This window comes from Pseudopodoces humilis, chromosome 3 (genome assembly GCF_049639895.1).
Source record: "Pseudopodoces humilis isolate 2021_Gansu_Grassland_sample_001 chromosome 3, ASM4963989v1, whole genome shotgun sequence".
Classification (NCBI taxonomy): Eukaryota; Metazoa; Chordata; class Aves; order Passeriformes; family Paridae; genus Pseudopodoces; species Pseudopodoces humilis.
The window spans coordinates 53925379-53944463 of NC_142202.1; the positions used below are offsets into that span (position 1 = coordinate 53925379).

The 19085-nt window shown below is 39.7% G+C and overlaps 1 protein-coding gene across 4 annotated transcripts in view; it reads right to left on the reverse strand.

Annotated features, from left to right (window-relative positions):
- ARID1B (AT-rich interaction domain 1B) overlaps nucleotides 1-19085 on the reverse strand; it is a 326152-nt gene that overhangs the window by 3682 nt on the left and 303385 nt on the right. For all 4 annotated transcript variants that reach the window (XM_088052482.1, XM_088052481.1, XM_088052484.1 and 1 more), the window contains 6 exons: nucleotides 12349-12487; nucleotides 11128-11300; nucleotides 9347-9497; nucleotides 6452-6548; nucleotides 2411-3200; nucleotides 1411-1541 (listed from right to left, as the gene is read on the reverse strand). In XM_088052482.1, coding sequence (XP_087908608.1) covers nucleotides 1411-1541; nucleotides 2411-3200; nucleotides 6452-6548; nucleotides 9347-9497; nucleotides 11128-11300; nucleotides 12349-12487 — 1481 coding nt within the window. The remainder of the gene's footprint in view (nucleotides 1-1410; nucleotides 1542-2410; nucleotides 3201-6451; nucleotides 6549-9346; nucleotides 9498-11127; nucleotides 11301-12348; nucleotides 12488-19085) is intronic.

Consider the following 19085-nt stretch of genomic DNA (forward strand, 5'->3'; position numbering starts at 1 on the left):
TAGGTTTAATCTTCTTAATTAACTTGTAATCACTTTCTTATGGAAAGGCAGTAGCTGGACTTGGTATTAATTTATGCTTAGTGGCTTTATTATTAAAAATTCTTTGTTGTCATGATGCATTCAGCCCAATTGTCTGGCTCTTAATGAGTTTATTTTTTTTTAATTGTGGGCTAATGGGTTTTCAGTAAAATGTAGCCTTTTGTCCATTCTGTATTCTCTTATGATTCTAAAAGAACTTAGAATGAACTTATGCTTATCAGAACTGCAGGAGTTACCAGACATCATAAGGTCCTGGCTGCCATTGGAAACAGAGCCCAAAGCAAACATCACAAAAGAATGTATGTATTTACAGTATGTCTGGTATTCTGTGCAATTTGCATAGGATGCATTAACACAATTTCTGACGGAATTCAGAGAAATTCACCTCATTTAACTTCAAACACCCACTCTAGACACACACCTAACATAACCATCTCGATTCCTTTTATAATCAATGGTCTTTTACAGGCCATTTCTAGGGTATGATTCATCTGACCTATTTTAGATCTCTCCTTCTGGGTGAGATAAATCATGCTATAGATATCCCTAGTTCTAAAGTAAGGTGGGATGTAATGTACCATTTGTGTCTGTATTTTTTAAAAAAAAGCCATTATATTTAGAAAATGATGAGTTACACTATTAGTAACCAAGAAATGAATGGAGGAGAGAAACTGAATATTTAATTTGTACAAATTTTAGATGATGTGAATTATCAGCATGCCATCTATTACTACCACCTAACAGGCAAATGATTAGAGCAGAGCTGAAAAATGCTGGGAGGCAGTGAGGCAAAAGCACACACTGTTAAATCCTGTGTTGCTTGCATCCTATGAATAGACAGTGGATTTTAGCCTTCAAATTGTTAATTTGGTATTCCTGTGAAAAGTTAATTCACTGGAAGAAGAAACCAAACAGAAAATAAGCCATTAAATAAAATCCCACAGTCTCACATCGAAGTACAGAACAGGGTAAGCTGTCACCAAAAAACAGCCTTCAAATCAGTTTAATATAGTTTTGCAAAGTCTTTAAAGAAACACAGATTAAGAAAGATTACTAACATACTGCTGTTTTGAGGGATTTACTATCATGTGCGTGAATTTACACATTAGTCTTCAGGCAGTGCTAAAATTCTTATATTCCTACATGCTCCTTTCTACAAGAAACATCCTTTTTTAGGCTCCTTTATTCTCTTTATGAGACCTACATCTGTCTCTTGTTACTGTTACCAATCATAAACAAGTCCAAGTTTTTCAATATTAAAATATGTGTTAATTAGAATAAATTGGAAAACCCAGCAGCATTTCTGTAGGTTTCTTATTTCACTTTTCTTTCCCTGGAAAGTTGAGAAGCATAATGCTTTCCCCCACCTACCTGAGAGAGGTTGAAAGTAGCAACAGTGCTGTCATCATACAGAAGAATATTAATAGTGTCTAGCGCCCAGGTACTTTCAGCCAAAAGACCAGATTTAAGAGACATCATCACTCTCCAGGCCTCAGGAGTTACTGGAGAAAGAAAGAGGGAGAAGTAAAACAGTATTAGTGCATCCTTGGAGACTGTTAATGGGTTCTGAAAGAGTAAACTGTGATATTCTGAGGATGCAAATTTAAATTAAATGGTAATTGGTTAAGACTCTATTTTCACTGCTTAGTTCTGTTCAGTTTTCTGTAAGTGCTGATAAGCCTTAGTGCAGGAGAATATCCTAGCAAGGCCATTCTTCACGACTCTGCTGAACCTGAAATAATTGTACAAACTTAAAGAACTTGACTAGCCCAATTCATCAGTAAACAAAAGTAGAATACTCTGTCAGGAATGTGAAAATTTGAATTATGAGAACTTGAATGGATGAAATGTAACTAAAATTTAAGATCAGAAAATCCTTGGGGATCTTTTTAAGAAGTGGAGGAGAAACAACCAGGACAAATACTATGGCATGATTAAATGGATCATTCAAGAAAAGCAGAGACTGCAACTACACAGCAGAACAACATGAGCTTCCATGGAACAAAAACATGGAAAGCTTTTCTAAGCTAAATGCTGTACTGGTAATTTAAAAGACATTCTAAAGGACCTTTCAACACATCTCATTTTGAAATCTGAGGCAAGCTTCATTTTTAATGCATTTATGAAGACTTCAAGTCTCCATATAAAATATTACTTTCATTTCATGTCAGATTGTCTGGGATGAGTTTTACCTATCATCCTCACTATGCACACGTTATCACGTTTTTATTGAAGACAATCACATTTTAGTTACCAAAGCTCACTATTTGTCAAGAGTGTCTTAAAATGTGAAAGGAAAAAAAAAAAAAATCAAATCAGAATCAAAGTCCCTTTCTTCACAATTTATATGAGGCTTTGTTTTGATGCTTACCAATATCTTTTGAGGTAATCTTTCGTCTTGGTTTTAAGACTGGTTGGGATGCTTCTACAGAGCCTGGGGGGAAGGTAATCTCTCGCCTAATCGGTGGTGGTTGGGGTGGAGGTCCTGTGACCTGTGACACTGGAACTGTGGGTATAACCTTTTGCATCTTCATGGAGGGCAGGAAAGGAGACTTGCTTGGAGACATACGGTTTTCCAAAGAGCGCTGGAAGGATGCTGGACTTGGAGCTCTGGAGATGTGGTTTGGCATAGAGGGTGGTGTCTGGTAGGATGACTGAGGAGGTCTAGTGATAGGCTGCATGGAGGCTGACGATGACATATAAGAAGGCTGCCGTTGGTTGACATGAGAAGGCCACTGACTCTCATGGTTTATCCTCTGGTCAGGTACCATCATATCATCAGTGCGATTCATCCCTGGATACGGAGGGGCCTGTGCGGGGCCTCCTGGACCTTGCCTGTTCTGGTAAGGGTAAGGCATATCATTTCGTGTTGGCCACATGTTCTGCTGAGGACCTTCACTGGAGGATGACGACTGCATGGGGCCACCAATCATCTGGGGAGGTATTCCATGCTGCTGCATTTGTCCTGGGCCCTGCATCCTCTCCCTGTTATATGGATATGGGTACTGTCCCTGCATGGGCCTCCTGTCAGGCCCTGTGTAAGCGTTGCCGTACTGGTTATACATTTCCTGCTGCTGGTTGCCGTACTGCATGTTGTACATATCCCCTTCGTGGCGTTTGGCTGGAGGCCCATACATGCCATCCATGTGTCTCTTGTAGTTCTGAAAGAAATTTTGGAAAGATGTGTCACTTTTACTCAATGCACAATACAAATATACTGGATGAAAACTAATTTAAAAAGCTGAAGGCACTTAGTTCTAGAGGGATCGTGCCGACTCCAGAGTCAGGCACACAGTGCTATGGTTAGGCTTGATCCAGTGCTTTCTTTTTAAGCCTCTGTTTTGCTGTGCTTATAAATGAATACTAAAAGGAAGCTTATCCTTGGGCTAAATTTTCTTATGCTTGCTCTAATTTTTTCCCTTTCCCTTTCCTCCTCCATCTGTCAGACTAAATTCCACTGGTCATTTCAGACATGCATGAAAAGGCAACAGTCCTCACCAACTAAAATATTTTCACTTCTGTTTTATTTTTAGTCTACCAAGAAGAAAAATCTTAAAAAAAATTCAAAACCACCCTGTGAATCTTTTTGAGAGACAAGCACTGAATAAACTCTTAAAGTAACATGATATGCTGCAAGCATGCATGTCTGAAATACTGAATCTTATAATATGACATAGGCTACAGATAGTAAATTTATTAATAGGACAAAACAATCTGCTGCATTTGATATTTTGTGTAATTCCCAGGAATATGGTCCTCTTTGGGCAACCATCTTCTTCCCAAATCATCCTTATTACATTTAATTTACTGTGAGATTATTACAGCAAATGGTCACATCCAAACATTCTGTTCTAGTTTATGCAGGTTCTTACCCTGCTGTTCTGTAATGAATTAAGCAATGTAACTAACAGCTGCCACCTATGGTTTACTCCCTCTTTGTTTCTCACCCTCTCAAATGGGGAACGTTGTGTGAGGTAAGCTGCTTTACCTTGGGGAGAGCAGAGTGGTTTTTAAACCATACAAGCTTGAATGTATTTATGTTTAAGGTGGCAGAACAAAAAAAAAGACATCTTGCTCTTTGAGGGGAAGGTGGTAAGGTTTGCAGCAGTCCTTAGTTCCTGTGGGAGTTTGTTCCACAGTTCAAACCACACTGAGTGCTCTGAAGCAAAAAATGTGAATTAAATGGGTGACTTTTGAATATATGATCTATGGCAAATTCAAAGTTACAGCTCCCCTGGAAACTCAGTAGCTCAGTAGCATTGTACAATGTATACTAATGTACTAGAGTTAAGATCAGATAAAATTCTGTGTTCAATATGGGAAAGTTAAAACAGCTCTGGGATTCATAAAGTCATCTTCCAACTTTGGTGCACATAAAACCACAACTACTGTATTGTACGAAAGTATTTTTTTTAGACTTGCTGTAGAGGTTCTGGTTATCTGAGAAATACCTACTTCAAGCCTTACATGAACTAATTGCTGTACTAAATTCCACCCTTGGGGCCAATTTATACATTAAGAAATGACTTGGCAGCAGCCACACCTAAGAAGGTCTGTTTGTCTTGCCACAGTGACTCAGTGCTTAGAGCAGACGCTTTGGAATGAAGCATGTGCCTTTTTAAAAGCACTCCAGGACGCTGGTACATGCAGTGCCAACGTGCCCAATGGTCCCCAGTGCAGATGACAGCGATGTGCCCGAGCTCCTCCCTCCTGTGGACATGCTCAGCAGGACACTGGGACTACACAATGTGTCTTTCTCTCCACTGAGATGTGGAATTCTGAGACCTCACAGAGGACAAGAAGCCACCAACACAGGTCACCTGCTGTGTAATAGCTCTTGGGATGTAAGCATTCATATATGAATTGGAAAACCTGGCTCCAAGTGTTACATTAGCCCCAGCAGTTCATGCTCCAAACACCTCCTTTGCAGGTTATTCCCTAGCCTTCAGGTTGTAGATAAAGCTTTGAAAGGGTCATTTTTCACATTCCTCCTGTACCACTACAGAGTAAGATTTAGGAAATTGTAAATAAGCTACTGGCAACAGAATCTGTAGCTAAATGAAGAAGTGGAATCCTCTGAGGGTGGGAGAGAGAGGCCAAGTCTGGTCAGGATCCTTGTCCTTCATTCCCCACTGTTTTTCTGAATGAATGCATTTTGCATTCAAGAGCACTAAGGACAGGACCAAATGTATTTTTACAAATTCTAGCTGTCTCCTTGCTTAAATGAACATGTAGTTAATGTATTCCCTCCACATGTTAGCATGGAATACCAAAACTGTTGTTACATATCTTTGCAATTTCCCCACTAAATCACCTAGACTGCTAGCATATGCTCATCATAAAAACCAGCAAAACAGTTTTTCCATTATGCCATTTTTGAGATGTTATGAACCAAAGAGATAAGCAAGAAATTCTGAAATTTAAACTTATGTATGTTTTTAGTACAGTGCAATCTAAGATCTCTTTTGGTTTCTCCCCACAGCACTCCCAACCCCTGACCCCAATTTCCTAGTAAAACCCTATCCCAAACTGAAAAGAACTATCTGAAATTGGCTCAAAACTAGTTTACATTTCAGGGTTTTTTTTAATAAGGAAATGCTTTCTATTCTGGAAGCCAACTTCAAGTACTGTATGACTAGAACTGAATTAATAAGACACGGAATGAAACTGATCCTGTTGAAGTCAGTGGAGTTTTGCTATTGACTTCTAAGGTGGGATTTTGCTCACAATGTACTAATCATACATGTAACAGAAAAATCTTATTAATTAATATAATTTGTATTTTTGAGTTGTAAGAGTTGGGGAGACTGCAATGTGCAAATGTTTAAACTACTTTTAACACCAATAACATTCTCTCTTATGTATTTGTACCCTATTATTACCAGAGACATCATGTGGGAACATGCCCTCTGATCTATACTAAAGATAGGTATTTCATATGACCCACCACAGCACTGAAAATAATTGAGAGTGCTGCTCATTTCACTTTGTTCCAGTTCTCTGTTGGGTTCACTTGGCTGCATGACATTAAGTTAAAGCCCTTGAACCTGCTATTCAAGCAACTTTTCTATTTGTTCCTTCACTTGTTACTTCATTTCTATTAGTCACTTCACTTGTCTATGCTTTATACTTTCCCAGTCTGCTGGTTATTAACTTGGGACAATCACTCGATGCACATCCAAAGCCACAGAACATCTGTTAGAATTTACATTCTTCCAGTGTAATGAACACATTTTCCTACAGCTGCACATACATTGCTTATCCATACAGGCTGTGACTTTGACCAGAACTACAGTGCTCCTCTGTGCCAGAAGACATACACTGCATAAACAAATTTTTCAATGTATACAGAATCCTGGGGTGAATTTTTTTAAACAAATGTTATGAACATAGCCATTTTCTCCTCTACTACCTGCTGCTGTGGATACATTCCAGGTTGATGTCCTCCATATGGTGGCTGTCCTGAGGGAGGTCCTTGTCCTGGATACTGCTGCCCATATGGTTCATGCCTAAAATAAAGCATTCAAATCAACACTTAGAGCTGCTGGAGTTTTCAAACCACCAGGAAAAGTAAAGTCCTCTGAAAATCTTGCATCTTGAAGGTATTTGCCATCTGGAAACAAGGTTAAGGTACAGTCTGGTATGGTCCTGAGCCTGAGGTAGTAAGCTCTGCTGGAGCTGGTAGTGGAAGTAAGGAGATAAAGTAGATAGAAGAAAGGAGGAGCAGTGAAGATACAACAGAGAGATTTAGAAGGAGCAGTCAGGAATGAGAAGAGGGTATGGTCAGCAAATTGGTAAGAAAGGCAGCTGCAGACATGGGGAGTCCATCCTTGGTGGGGAAGTATCTGGTGTACAGCTCAAAGGTTGCAGGTAAAAATTCTTGTGTTTTAGAATGCCAGTCTAAGAGCAAGCTACTTTCTTGATTATTCAGGAATAGATCAATTTGAAGTGAGTAAAAACAGCACTCATAATTTTGCTAATGTGTCGCCCTGAAAACTCAGCTTCTGAGCTTGCTAACATAGTTTTCTAAAGACTTTCCCAGGACAGTAACTGTAAACATAGATATGTGTACATTCTTTCTGTTACACGTCTTGTGATGGACATCTCTCATGGTCAGTGCAGTGAGAAAGTGTTATCCTGATCATCCAATCCCTGGCCGTGGTCAGGAGCCTATAAATCCTGGGAGGAAAAATAAACTCCTTCTTCTTTTCACCACACCTCAACCCGTGTCCACGTGATCTATTCATCTTCAGCGGTAACACTAATGTTCGTGTAATTTTTAATTAAAGCTACATAATGAAGCATACACAGTGAGAGACAGAGTTGTGTTACTCTTGAAAACTTACCTGTGGCCTTTAAGACCTCTGAGGAGCACAACAGTGCAATATTTTTAGCACACCTGAATGAAATTTAGGTTGCTGAAATCAAGTACTTGGAAAGCATTAAGTTTGATAAATAACACTGTATTGCAGGCTAATATGTCAGTAATTCCTCTCTGTACACTACCAGTGAGAACACACCAACAATTAGAGGATAATTATGGAAGTAATGTATCAGGGAGAGTCACAGAAACAGAGAACTGGGGAACCTGACATGTTAAAAGAACTAATGGAACCTCATTTTTCCAAAAGCATAGAGAACTAATTTTTTTAAAAAGAGATGACCAGAGAGAAAGAAATAGCAATTCAGTATCTCCTAAAATTATGACATGGATGGAGAGAAATTATCCAATGCCAGTTAAAAGAATAATGTAAATGAGGGGAGTTGTCTGTAGTTGTCCAAGAGTACATGCACTAAGATAAAGTTAAGCAAAGGTACACATATGTTATTCATAAGGGAAGACTTTCTAAATGTTCAGTTTGTTAGCCACAGGATAACCACAAGCCAGGTGAAATTGTGGAACCTTCAGAATGGTATAATTTAATGCTGCTCTGGAGAACTTGGGACTGTAAACGATGTTCTAGTCCTGTGCTGAGTAGCAGATAGACAAGGCAGGATGTACACTCCTTTTCTAACATCTCTGATTTTACTACTACAGAAAGTCAACTGACTCTCACAAGCACCTGATTCCCTGCAAGAAACTGAACCAATGGCAAAAGCCTTAACAAGAAAGCAAAACAGAAGTAACACACCAAGAGGCCACATGCTCTGCCTATGTGCTCTCACAGAGGCTTCTAGCACTTGTTAGCTGGTTTCAGTGTTCACCCTTGCTGGCCAGAATAACAATTAGGAGAGTACATGCTTGGGTCACTGTTTGAAGGCACCATGTTGCTTTGACCAGGTGGTACCATACTGCCTTCAGGACCCAGCCCATGATCCAACCTAAAAAATTACAAAGGAAACCTCATTCTGTAAAAAGTACTTCTTTTCCAAAATTGTCAACAAAATAAAATAAATCACATCCCTTAAAGGAAACATTCTCTTAACACCTTCCACTGGAGCCCTTACTCTCACCAACTCCCCAGCAATGTGACCTATTGAACAGCTTGATTAGATTTGCTTTACTTGACACATCCACTACTTAAAACTACTGACTGAAAACTACCCTGCCCTTACACTTTAACGACCCACACTGCACCACTCTGTCTACCACCAGGAAACAAAAAGAGAAGCTAAGTACACAGCCTAATGAAAGTAAAAGCAGGAATATGGCCAGAGCAGCAAAATCTGCCAGAATACTTCATATAATACAAACATTCCCAAAACATTCTGCTTGCTCTACCAATGCTTAGACTACAGTGATTTTACCACTTTTTTTTTCCCCAAAACCTTTCCCCATATAAACAAAAGAGGACCAAATTTATTTCATGTACTTCACTGAAGGACAAACTTACGAGAATGCTGTTGGACACACTGCAAGACTGATGCTGCTACAGCTCTGACAACAGACTCCAGACTCTCCAAAGCCAATTCACTCACAGACCACAAATCAGACACATTTAGACTGCGCATTTTGTTCTTCATTAAAAGCCAACCAGCAATTGTTTAGGTGAAACACAGCTAGGAGACCAGCTCAAGTGCTACTTTATGTCTTCACGGCCCTGCCCAGCTGCAGGCAGCTGTCAGACACCCATGAGCTGATGTGCTGCAGCCTGAGTGACTTCTAAGGTGTAAAAATTCCTCCTTATTAATTTCTGTGAACAGCTAGACTCAGTCATTACCAGTGGTTTGACTCCCAGTGATTTAGTAAGATGCTGTAGGAAATGTAGGCTGCTATGTTCTCTGTGAGATGGAATGGGAAAATGAAAAGGGAAGAGAGAGGTCATTTTCACTAATGGGCTTTGCTTTTTCCTGAAGATTGACTCACCTCCTGTCATAGCCACTTCCATAAGAGAACTGCTGTCGCTGGCTCATGCTCATGTTGGACATTGCTCCAGATGGACTCTGGTTATACATATCTTGTATTCCACTGTTAGGCATTTGTCCAGGGGTCATGAAAGGCTCATTGCTTCCAGGCACTGCAACAGTCAGTGAAATTAAATTTATTAATCTGCATGTTTGATGATCACTTTCTTTTAAATGAAGAATTTTAGCAGAATGTTCAGATCCCTAACACTGCCAAGGAGAATCAGCAGGTGTCTAACAAGCTCTCTGGGGTCTAATGGGAACACATGAAGCACCACCACTACCAAGATGATGGGTATAACATAAAGGAGCTGCAAGTGAGGAAAGGAATTTCCTCCTATGGAACTGAGCTATCAGGCACCAGGCAGCTGCTTCCCTCTGGTCTTCACAGCTGAAGATGAACTTACTCTTGTTCTTTTCACCGAAAACAATGCTAAAAATGAACACAAACATAAGCCCTACAAAACAGATGAAAGCAAATCTGCTAGTTTGAACTACAAAGCTGTCAGAATCAAGCTTTCACTTCCCCCCATAAAACCCTCATACACACATATACAATAATGCTGTTATGGAAAGGATACTGTATCCTAATGTAGCTTCTCAAGCAGGACGGGCATATTCTATGGGTCCAAGAAAAGGCACTATTATCAGATATAAATCACCTAGCAAATAGAAGAGATTCTAGCCTTTAGTCCCTCATAGTAGATACTGAACAGAGTTATTTCTGTTTCAACAGGATGAAGTGAAATGTATGACAAAGTACAATACACCCACGTAATCTCATATGGATATAAAATCTAAAGTGAATCTAAAGCAGAGAGTTTTCCCTCTCTTCAGCTGTGTTAAATCTTACTGTCCACAGTCCAGGCAAAAGGATTTAAAGGAAAGGCTCTAAGAAAAAAATCACACCTGATTAACTATCTCGTTTAAAGCATCTCCCCACTTCATCACGTCTTTCTTTCCTCAGTTTCAGGGCCTCCTCTTGCCGTATCTCCCTTTTGCTCTGTTTTAGTTTACACTTCATCTCCTCCACCTGCTCTTCTCTTTACAGCCATTGTGAGCCTTGCCTGTGTTCTTTCCTCCTACTTTCCTGTATCCGATGCATGCGAGATTGATTCATTTTAAGATAATTTTACAATATCCACAAAGCCAGCTGTAGGTTAAGTACCCAAAAGGACCAGAGACAGTTTTGACACTAATTTTAAATTTTGCTTTCTTAAAAAAAAAACAAACTTTGAGTGTGTTTATCACCTTTTGTCAGGGACTGCCCAAGTAAGAATAAATTTAGCTTTACTATTCTGAAAGACATGTAAACTGAGACAGAGAGCATTAGGAGGCTTGCTCAGTTTCACACAGTGAATTCCCAGATCTGTCCTGCTACAACCAGGCATGTTGCTTCATCACTTCACATTCTAAATCACATTCTTCACAGAGAAGTCCAGCACCTGATTTGCAGAGTAGCTAACCAGCCTGAAGAAATATCAAATCTAACCCTATGAATTATGCCATTTCCCCAAAGGTATTCTTATTAGTGTTTTAGGATTCTGTTAATTCCAAAATAACAGGCATGACTCTGAGCAGGGAAAATATGACCAGACCAGAAACTCAACAGTACTGCACCTCTCTTTTTGCTACAGGGATACTAATGGCAAAATCATCAAAGTGAAAAAGCTCATTCTGACTACAACATCTTGATTACCTACAACACAGGGAAGAACACTTAAGCTCCTACAAAGGAAATACCTTTTCTCATTCCACCGAAAGGATCTTTATTCGGCTCATATGGCATCCTTCCCATCATATCTGGCATGTTTATTCCCTGCTGGTATGGTGCATTTGGCGTCATGGAGTTTCGCTTTGGGAACGCTGAATCACTTACATCAGAAAAGGGATCATGCACACTGACTGCGCTGTTCCTGGCAGATTAAGAAAAAAGAAACATTAACATCATCCTGTATTTGTAACAACTGTGAAAACAGCCTAGACTACAATACAACTAGCTCACCATGCTGTGGCAGTGATCAGTGTAGGATACATATGAGGAAGATGCAAAAGACTTTCACAATGGACAATCATTAAAAAGAATATACCTACTTTTCCTCCAAGCTTCTTTGTCTACTTACATTAGAGATCAGGATTTTTCATCTAGTTCTATTGTTTGTGTATTGTATTACTCATATAAAAATCCAACGCTTCCTGAAATTTCACTAAGATGTTTTGTTCTTTTTTACCTAGAAAACTCAATCTGAATTGAAGATGATTAAAAACTGTTCTTGCTATCCTTTCTGCAGCATTACAGATGGAGAAAAAAAGAACCTAAGTAAATTAAGTTTGGAGTGGCTCTGTACACAGTTCAAAGCTTCAGTTCCTGCTGAAGTCATAAAGAACTGTTTTGCTGGACTTCAGTGGACTAAGACTCCTTAATGAATGGCGAGACAGCTTCACTTCAGGTTAAGCCAGTCTGTGAGACTTCCAGAGCACAGAACCGAAAGGGATCTCTTGGTCCATCCAGTTGAACTCTCTGCTATCTCAACCACTGTTACTGTATATGCTTTTCACAATTTGAATTCAGATGCCACTTTTAAACCACATATTTCTCCTTCCTGAGCATGACTGAAATCTGTTGACCAGAGGCGTACAGGATGAGCAAGGAAAGAAAGGTTGTGGTTCTACGTTGGTGCTGTTGGATTCCACCTTCCTCCCCACTACTGACATATTCACATGAACCTCTTTGCATTGGTGCTTGTCTGATCCTTCTCTGGTGTTTAGAAAGCTAATGGACCTCTACTCCTTCCCCCCTTTCCCTCTCTCTCCTCCTCCTATAAAATAAATAATTTTCTGCCACTTTTCAGACTCTGACTGATTTACCACAAAATCCTACAAGTGCCTAAGCAGCTAGGAAAGACCAGATTAAACTGCTGTAGAACTACAGCAATCAAAAACGAAGCAAAGCCCTTTTCATACCTGCCACCCTGCATAGGTGTCATCTGTCCATGAGGTGTGGATGCTGGTGTTGGGGGCTTCAAATCGCCTGGCACTTCTGTCATGGAATTACTACCAGTGGACTGCGGTGTCTGTGGGCCTTGCAGGGAACCAGAATTAGCTGGAAAAAAAAAAAAAGTAATTATGAAAAGGTAGCAGCCAAATTCCTGTGGAAATAATAATCATCAAGGAAAAAAAAATAGTTCTTTCCTCCAGAAGCCTGTGTATACCTCAATCCATCTCAGTATTTTGTAACTTCCCCAAAATCCTCTGAGATCAGGATATGCTGTGTAGTAATAGCCATCATCTTTCCTAGAATCATGAATTTAATCTGCTGCCTGAAGCAACATGGATAGAAATCATCCAGATGAAGGATCATTTAAATCAGAGGTCAGAGATACAAAGTTAATTGCCTGTAGTTTACAACAGAGTAAATGAAGGTTGTTCTTTGGCATAGCTTCTTCATATAATCACTATTACAACACATGCGTTTATAAGAAATATTTCAGCCAGAAGCTTTTCATCATAAATTTAAGCTGCTATATTAATATAAATTCATGGTTTTATTTAGCACTAAAAGGCAGACATTTCCATGGTGAAACATAGCAAATGATTAGCGACACACTGCAATCCTGTGGCATCTTTGAGATAGCATGGCAAAAGATGGTATTTAAGAAATGCAAAAGGCAATCTGGGATCAGAAGAAAACAATAACTGAAAGTAGAATTTGAACAGGAGGCTACAGATAACTCCTAAAAGAACTGTAAAAACAGAAATGGACATCTCAACAAAATGTTAGTTAGGGTCAGTGATGGTAAAGCACATGTAACAAAACCAGGTCAATTCTGCAAAATATCTGTTTAATCTGCAAAAACTTCTTTGTTCAGAAAGCAATAGGGTATCTGCACTAGTGTCCTCCTTAATGGAGGTAAATAGCTTGATATTCTTGGTATAGGAAACGTAGAAGAGCATTTTACTGCTGTGTTCTGATGTGACTGAGCAGCAATAAAGACATGTAAATGAATACATCAGATATTGGTAATGGTAAAGATAGCACTAAAATACATCCAGACCAGTCTTCCAGAGTACACACCAAAGCTACTATTTTCATGTGACTACTGAACAGAAACATGCTATGAGCCCAAAGCTCTACACAGTAGTTTTATGATTTAGAAGGTGGTAAGTGAGGATTAGTAACAACATCTAAGCCTTGGATCTGACAGGTCTTGCAGCAGAAATTCTATGGAAAGAGAACTTGCAGGATTCAAGTCTTTAGATGGAACTGGGAAAAAAATTACCAACAGAAAAACTTCACAAATCTAACACACTGAGTAGGACATGGATTTGGCTTGAGAGGTCATTCTTTTTTTATGAACTGTCATGTGTTTTATTGTGCCTGCCTATCTACATTCAACAACCAATTAACAAAACTTTATAAATTACTGTTAGAGGGAAAATTGGAACAAGCAGTATGGGTTTTTCTTCTGTATATGAAAGAGAGTAGTTTATAATTGGCTCAGAATCCTAGAACACTCATCATCCTGACAGGCAGAACTTGTTTTTAACTGAAGAACACCTTTTTTATATGTGATTCATTTATATCTGTAACACATGTTCCCCTATCTGGAAATCAGTCTCAGAAGCAAGTGCATATGTAAAATCCACACTGTGTGGACCACATTGTTCTTGTCCTCAGCTTTCTGAGGCATTTTTGAATTATGCTTACATAGTAATGAGGTTCAAAAAAAAGTTTAGGAAAAGCTCTCTGATTGCATTAATACAGGAACAAGAACATTTGCAACCACTAATGTTAGTTACATTATAGTCTACTGTTAGCTGAAGGCTTTAGTGCTACAATAAAACAAAAAAACCCATCATATTCACATAAAATGAGCTCTTTGTATATATGACCCCCAAGCTGGTCAAGATCATTCTTCTGGCCTTGAGCTTTAAACACAATTCTAGATTCTTATAAAAAGCTTGAAAGCATTTCTGAGTTATGCCACAGACTGTCACATACCATCTTGCTGTATTAGAAACATGTAAATAAGCATATTAGTGTACCCATATACTTACTGTAAATTCGGATATTGCCTAACCCTGCATATTTCTCTTATGGTGGGCTATTAAGAAGCAATTAAGCTTTTCCCTATCCTACCTGAGCAAGAGCTTAATTCATATCCCTAGCAAACCTAAAGGAAAAAAGTAAAAGATTTTTCAGTATTTACAGGAATACAAAATTATTCATAACAGTGTGTTTTATATAATCTTATATAAAGAAAGGTTTAAAAGAAAAAAGAAGATACCAAATTGAGAAGCTACAAGTCCAATTTCTATCTTCAGAGTGTAGTTAAAAGGTTGGTTATTTTTCCTCAAGCCTCTTTCTAAATGACTGCTTATATACAACTGAAAAAATGGAAGGAAAAAGCTGTCATGAGAAGTGCAAAGTTTCTGGTACTGCTTTGTTAATACACTTTGCCCCTGACCTCCATTGGGTTAGGGACACTTCTACAGAATAAGAACTGCAAGTTCTTCAGTCTCTGGATTAGGACTCCATCTACCAAGAAGAGCCTGTATTTCCTATTTCACCTTAAATTTTACATTTGCTGGGCTGCACTCTGAAATTTTTACATCTGTTTTTGCAGGGATTTTATTATGTTAGATGTTTAATTTTGATTGTGGACATTCTGAAAGAGTACCTTTTAGAGTGCTTCATAAGCTTCAGTATTAAACCAAGCTCTAAGAAGGAAGACAAACAATAATGTTCTTTTAGAAAAAGTAATCCCCACTGACATGATTCTGCAGCTATCTTGGGGATGCCCAGGAAAAACGTATTTGTGGTGGGTTCATAGCTACTGAATTCCTCGTCTCACATCCACATCTAAGCAATAATTGTCTTTCAAGTATCATAACAGATTTGTAAGAATATGCTTTTCACAATACAAAATACATCATAACTTAAATACAATTGACATCTTGGTCAGTGAGAAGGTGAGGTCTTCCACAGTTTGCTGTGGAAGTATGTGTTAATAACACATGATAGCACACATTATTCTCTGTAGCATGGAATTATAGTACTGGCATGCCTTTTGCCTTGCAAAGCTTGCATAGCAGTAAGTAGTGCTTTCAGGAGAGACTCTTTATTTACCAGAGAAGAAATATGCAGCTAAAAAAAGAAATAAAACCTTCCTCTTCCCAGCAATTTTTTTCCCTTAAAAAAAAAAAAAAAAAAAAAAAGAAAAGGAAAGAAGAATGAAACCTCTTGAAACTCCATTAATGTGAGGCCTGACATGCTCTCTAGGATATCCCTACCTTTTGCCAGAAGCTACAAATGTATACTCTAAAGTAAACAATGGAAAGGTTACTGAAGGTTAAGTACATTCACATACTTCAGAGCGAACAGCCAGCCATCACGCTGGGAAGATAATTTACACAGCACGAACCCAGTGCCCCAGTTAGGCTGGACTGGGGGCTGCTGGCTGCTGCAGGGCCCCCTGGGCAGGCGTGGATGTAGCCACAGGGGCACCTCCGCCTGTCCCCCCAGTCACCCCTCCCAGCCCCTGGCCCATCCATCTTCAGTGGGGATTCCCTGGCTGGCCTCATGACACGCTCCATGACATCACCTGCCTGCTAATAATAGCACTTCAGTCAGCCACCCGCCAGCAGAGACGGATGGGTTTGGTTACAGGCGCACTCACTGAATGGCTGTGTCCTGCGGTGCCGCGTCGTGTCCCCCCCGCCAGCCCCCTCCCCAAGTCTCGTTTCTCTGCTGCCAAGGAAACACAGGCAACACACTCCTGGCACCTTCTCGCTCCCTCTGTCCAGCACAAGCGTATGGTTTTCCCAGGTTTGCTTTAATGAAATCTCTGTTGACATCAGGGCCAGCTGCTGTTACTCACAAGCATCCTCAGCTGGACCACTTTGGCCATCCTGTTCATTCAACACAGGATAAATTCTGAGCCTGTTATTTTGAGAGTTGTGCACACATAACTGCACACTGCAACTAAGAGAGTGCCAGAGTACAGCAAAGGAAGACAACTTCTTCATGCTGATGCTCCTTTAGAATTTTTTCTCCAGCATCTGTTAGTGCTTACAGTAATGGTGCCTAGAATTCTTCTCAGTTTAGAACTTCCCACATTATTTGTGAGCATTTTGGTCAAAACTATCAAACACACGACAGGAAAAGCATTTTGTCTTTGTGCCCACTCCTGGAAAGGAGGAAGACCTACAATGCCTCTCTCTCTAAGGGAGTTTTTACGCAGCTAAAGTCATCAGCAGTTGACATGGACCTTGGCACAGACCCAGTGATAAGGACAGAAGGCCACCATGGATCCGCCAGTAGTCATTCTGTCATCAGGCATTTGCTGCTGTCCTTCGCTGCTGATGGTATTACCTGACCCAGGCAGATTCAGGCTGACACAAAGGCCTCAGCCAACCACAAATGCGTCACCAACTTGCACAGCCTCAGAGCAGTGCAAGGCACACTAACACATTCAGGCCCCCACCCCACCCCACCCCAGGAGCTTTATGAAAGAGCAGAAGAGGCTCTGACAGTGCTATGAAGTAAGAACTATTGAAATTAACACCTAACCCTAACACCTTGGCTACTGTGCAAATCTCTGCTGATTAAGGCCAACCAGAACCACTTGGCTGCTCTACTCTCACTCCTTTTTTCAACTTATAATTGCTGACACTATCATGAATTTCACTGTACACAACACTAAATTATTCAATCCTTTATGTACCATTTACCTTAATAGTGATATTCTAAAAACCAGAAGTGACAGAAGAATCCTGAATATAGTGCTGCAAACAAATGGACACGTGACCCCAGACCACTGTCTCACAGTCCCATAAATTTGACTTACACATCACATCCTTTTCTTGACCGTGCTCTTCCATATGAATCTCCTCGCCATGGCTGTCACACTGTGTTTCCTAGCACTCCTCTATGCCTGTGTTCTAAAGGTCATCTGTGAGGCAGTCACATAACCACCCCTTGGATGTGAGATATCTGCAAGAACGGATTTGCTCTAAGCTGCACTTCAGCCTGCTCCCACCTTGCATAACCACCCACCTGGGAACTATGATGACATTGGAACTGAATCCTTCTCTGTACTGTAAAGGCTGCTAGTCCTGATGTATTCTTATGAGTAATTGAAATATTTTATTTTCAAAGTTGTATGAAGTTCAGCTGACTTTTAAGATCTCAAGACCTGTTTCATAGCACCAGCTTGTTAGAACTGGACAAAATACAACACTCTCCTCTCTGAGCCAAGTCCTTCTGCTTTTCCATCAGATTAACTTCAGCCCTAATACTGTAACTAGTTCTCTGCAAATGGATTTCGCTTCTAAGTGGCTCTGCCTACACTGAGCTAACTGCACAAGAGAGGCTAATGGTTAAAGCAAGGACCTTTGGAGGCTACTGTTTCTTGTTGTATTGGGCTCCTGTTTCCTCTGAATGCCAAAGAGTGACAGATTATCTAAAGTATGTCTACAACTCTGCCTCTTTTGTGCAGCTAAAATGTTAATGTTGGTATATACTAAAGGAAAAGGAACAAGAAAAAAGCTGACTATTAAAGAGAACAGGCTTGTACTCTCTGAGGCATCTATACCTCAGCGGGATTTCATGTACTAAAGCTGATACACACTGGGAAAGCCTTTCTCTGTACAGAAGTGCAGTCCCATTCAGTGACACGAGCTCTTTTCTCTCCAACAAAACAAACCTTGAGATCCTTGCTTGCTTCCCCCATTTCTAGTCTTTATGTCCTGCTGTGCTTTTATTTTAGAAAAATAGTTTCAGTTCTTCTCAAAGACAGCTTGCTTGAATGTTATGATAAATTTAAACTTGGACTTTGCCATTTTCATTTGTAGCATCGTGATGCAAAAGGACCCTGTAAAGTGGTACAGCTGACATTTCCATTCCTCTGTTTCATGTTTACATATTTAAATAGCAATTCTTCATCTCAAAATTTAGCTGATTGATGGTGATCATCCCCAAATCAACTACTGAGAGAGTACTGGAGAGAGGAGGTAAGGGAGGAGAGAACAAGTAATACTCTTTCATTTTTAGAGACAGATTAATTTCTTCTTCACTGTCCTTAGCAAGCCTAACTATCTATTTCAGCTTCCTTTACCAGTCTTCTCAGGAGATGACGGGCATATATATTATTTTTTGCAGCTCTGCACATTCAGGATACTTGGTGCTTATTTCAGACAGATAAACATTTGGACTATGGGCTTTACTTCTAGTACTGAGTGTTTTTCTCTATTTTCTAAAATTGAATTGCAAGTCCTTTCAATTAAACAATCACCACTGGGGTACCTGATAACCCTAGGTTTTAACAAGGTGGAGGAAATATTTAAGTTATTACACAGAGATGTGCTTAGGAGGATTTTAACTAGACACTCCCTCAAATCCTTACACTGAATGAAACAGTCTGAGAAAGATTTAAGCCTTATCACTGTTATCTTTTTCTATACTGAGAAAGCATTATTGTAAGAGATAATCTTGGAAAGGCCAGAACTTTATTATATGACTATAAAGGTCTTTGCAATTTTCCAGTGTCCATGATAGGGTACTGAAGTCATGCAATTGCAAACTGTCTGCAGGGCTTGCTGGGTCTCTGACTCTCCACTTCCCATTTTCAGCCAGTGAACTGCACTAACAGAAATTAGGTTAATTGACATTTTCCTAAAACTGTGTTCTACCGCAGGAA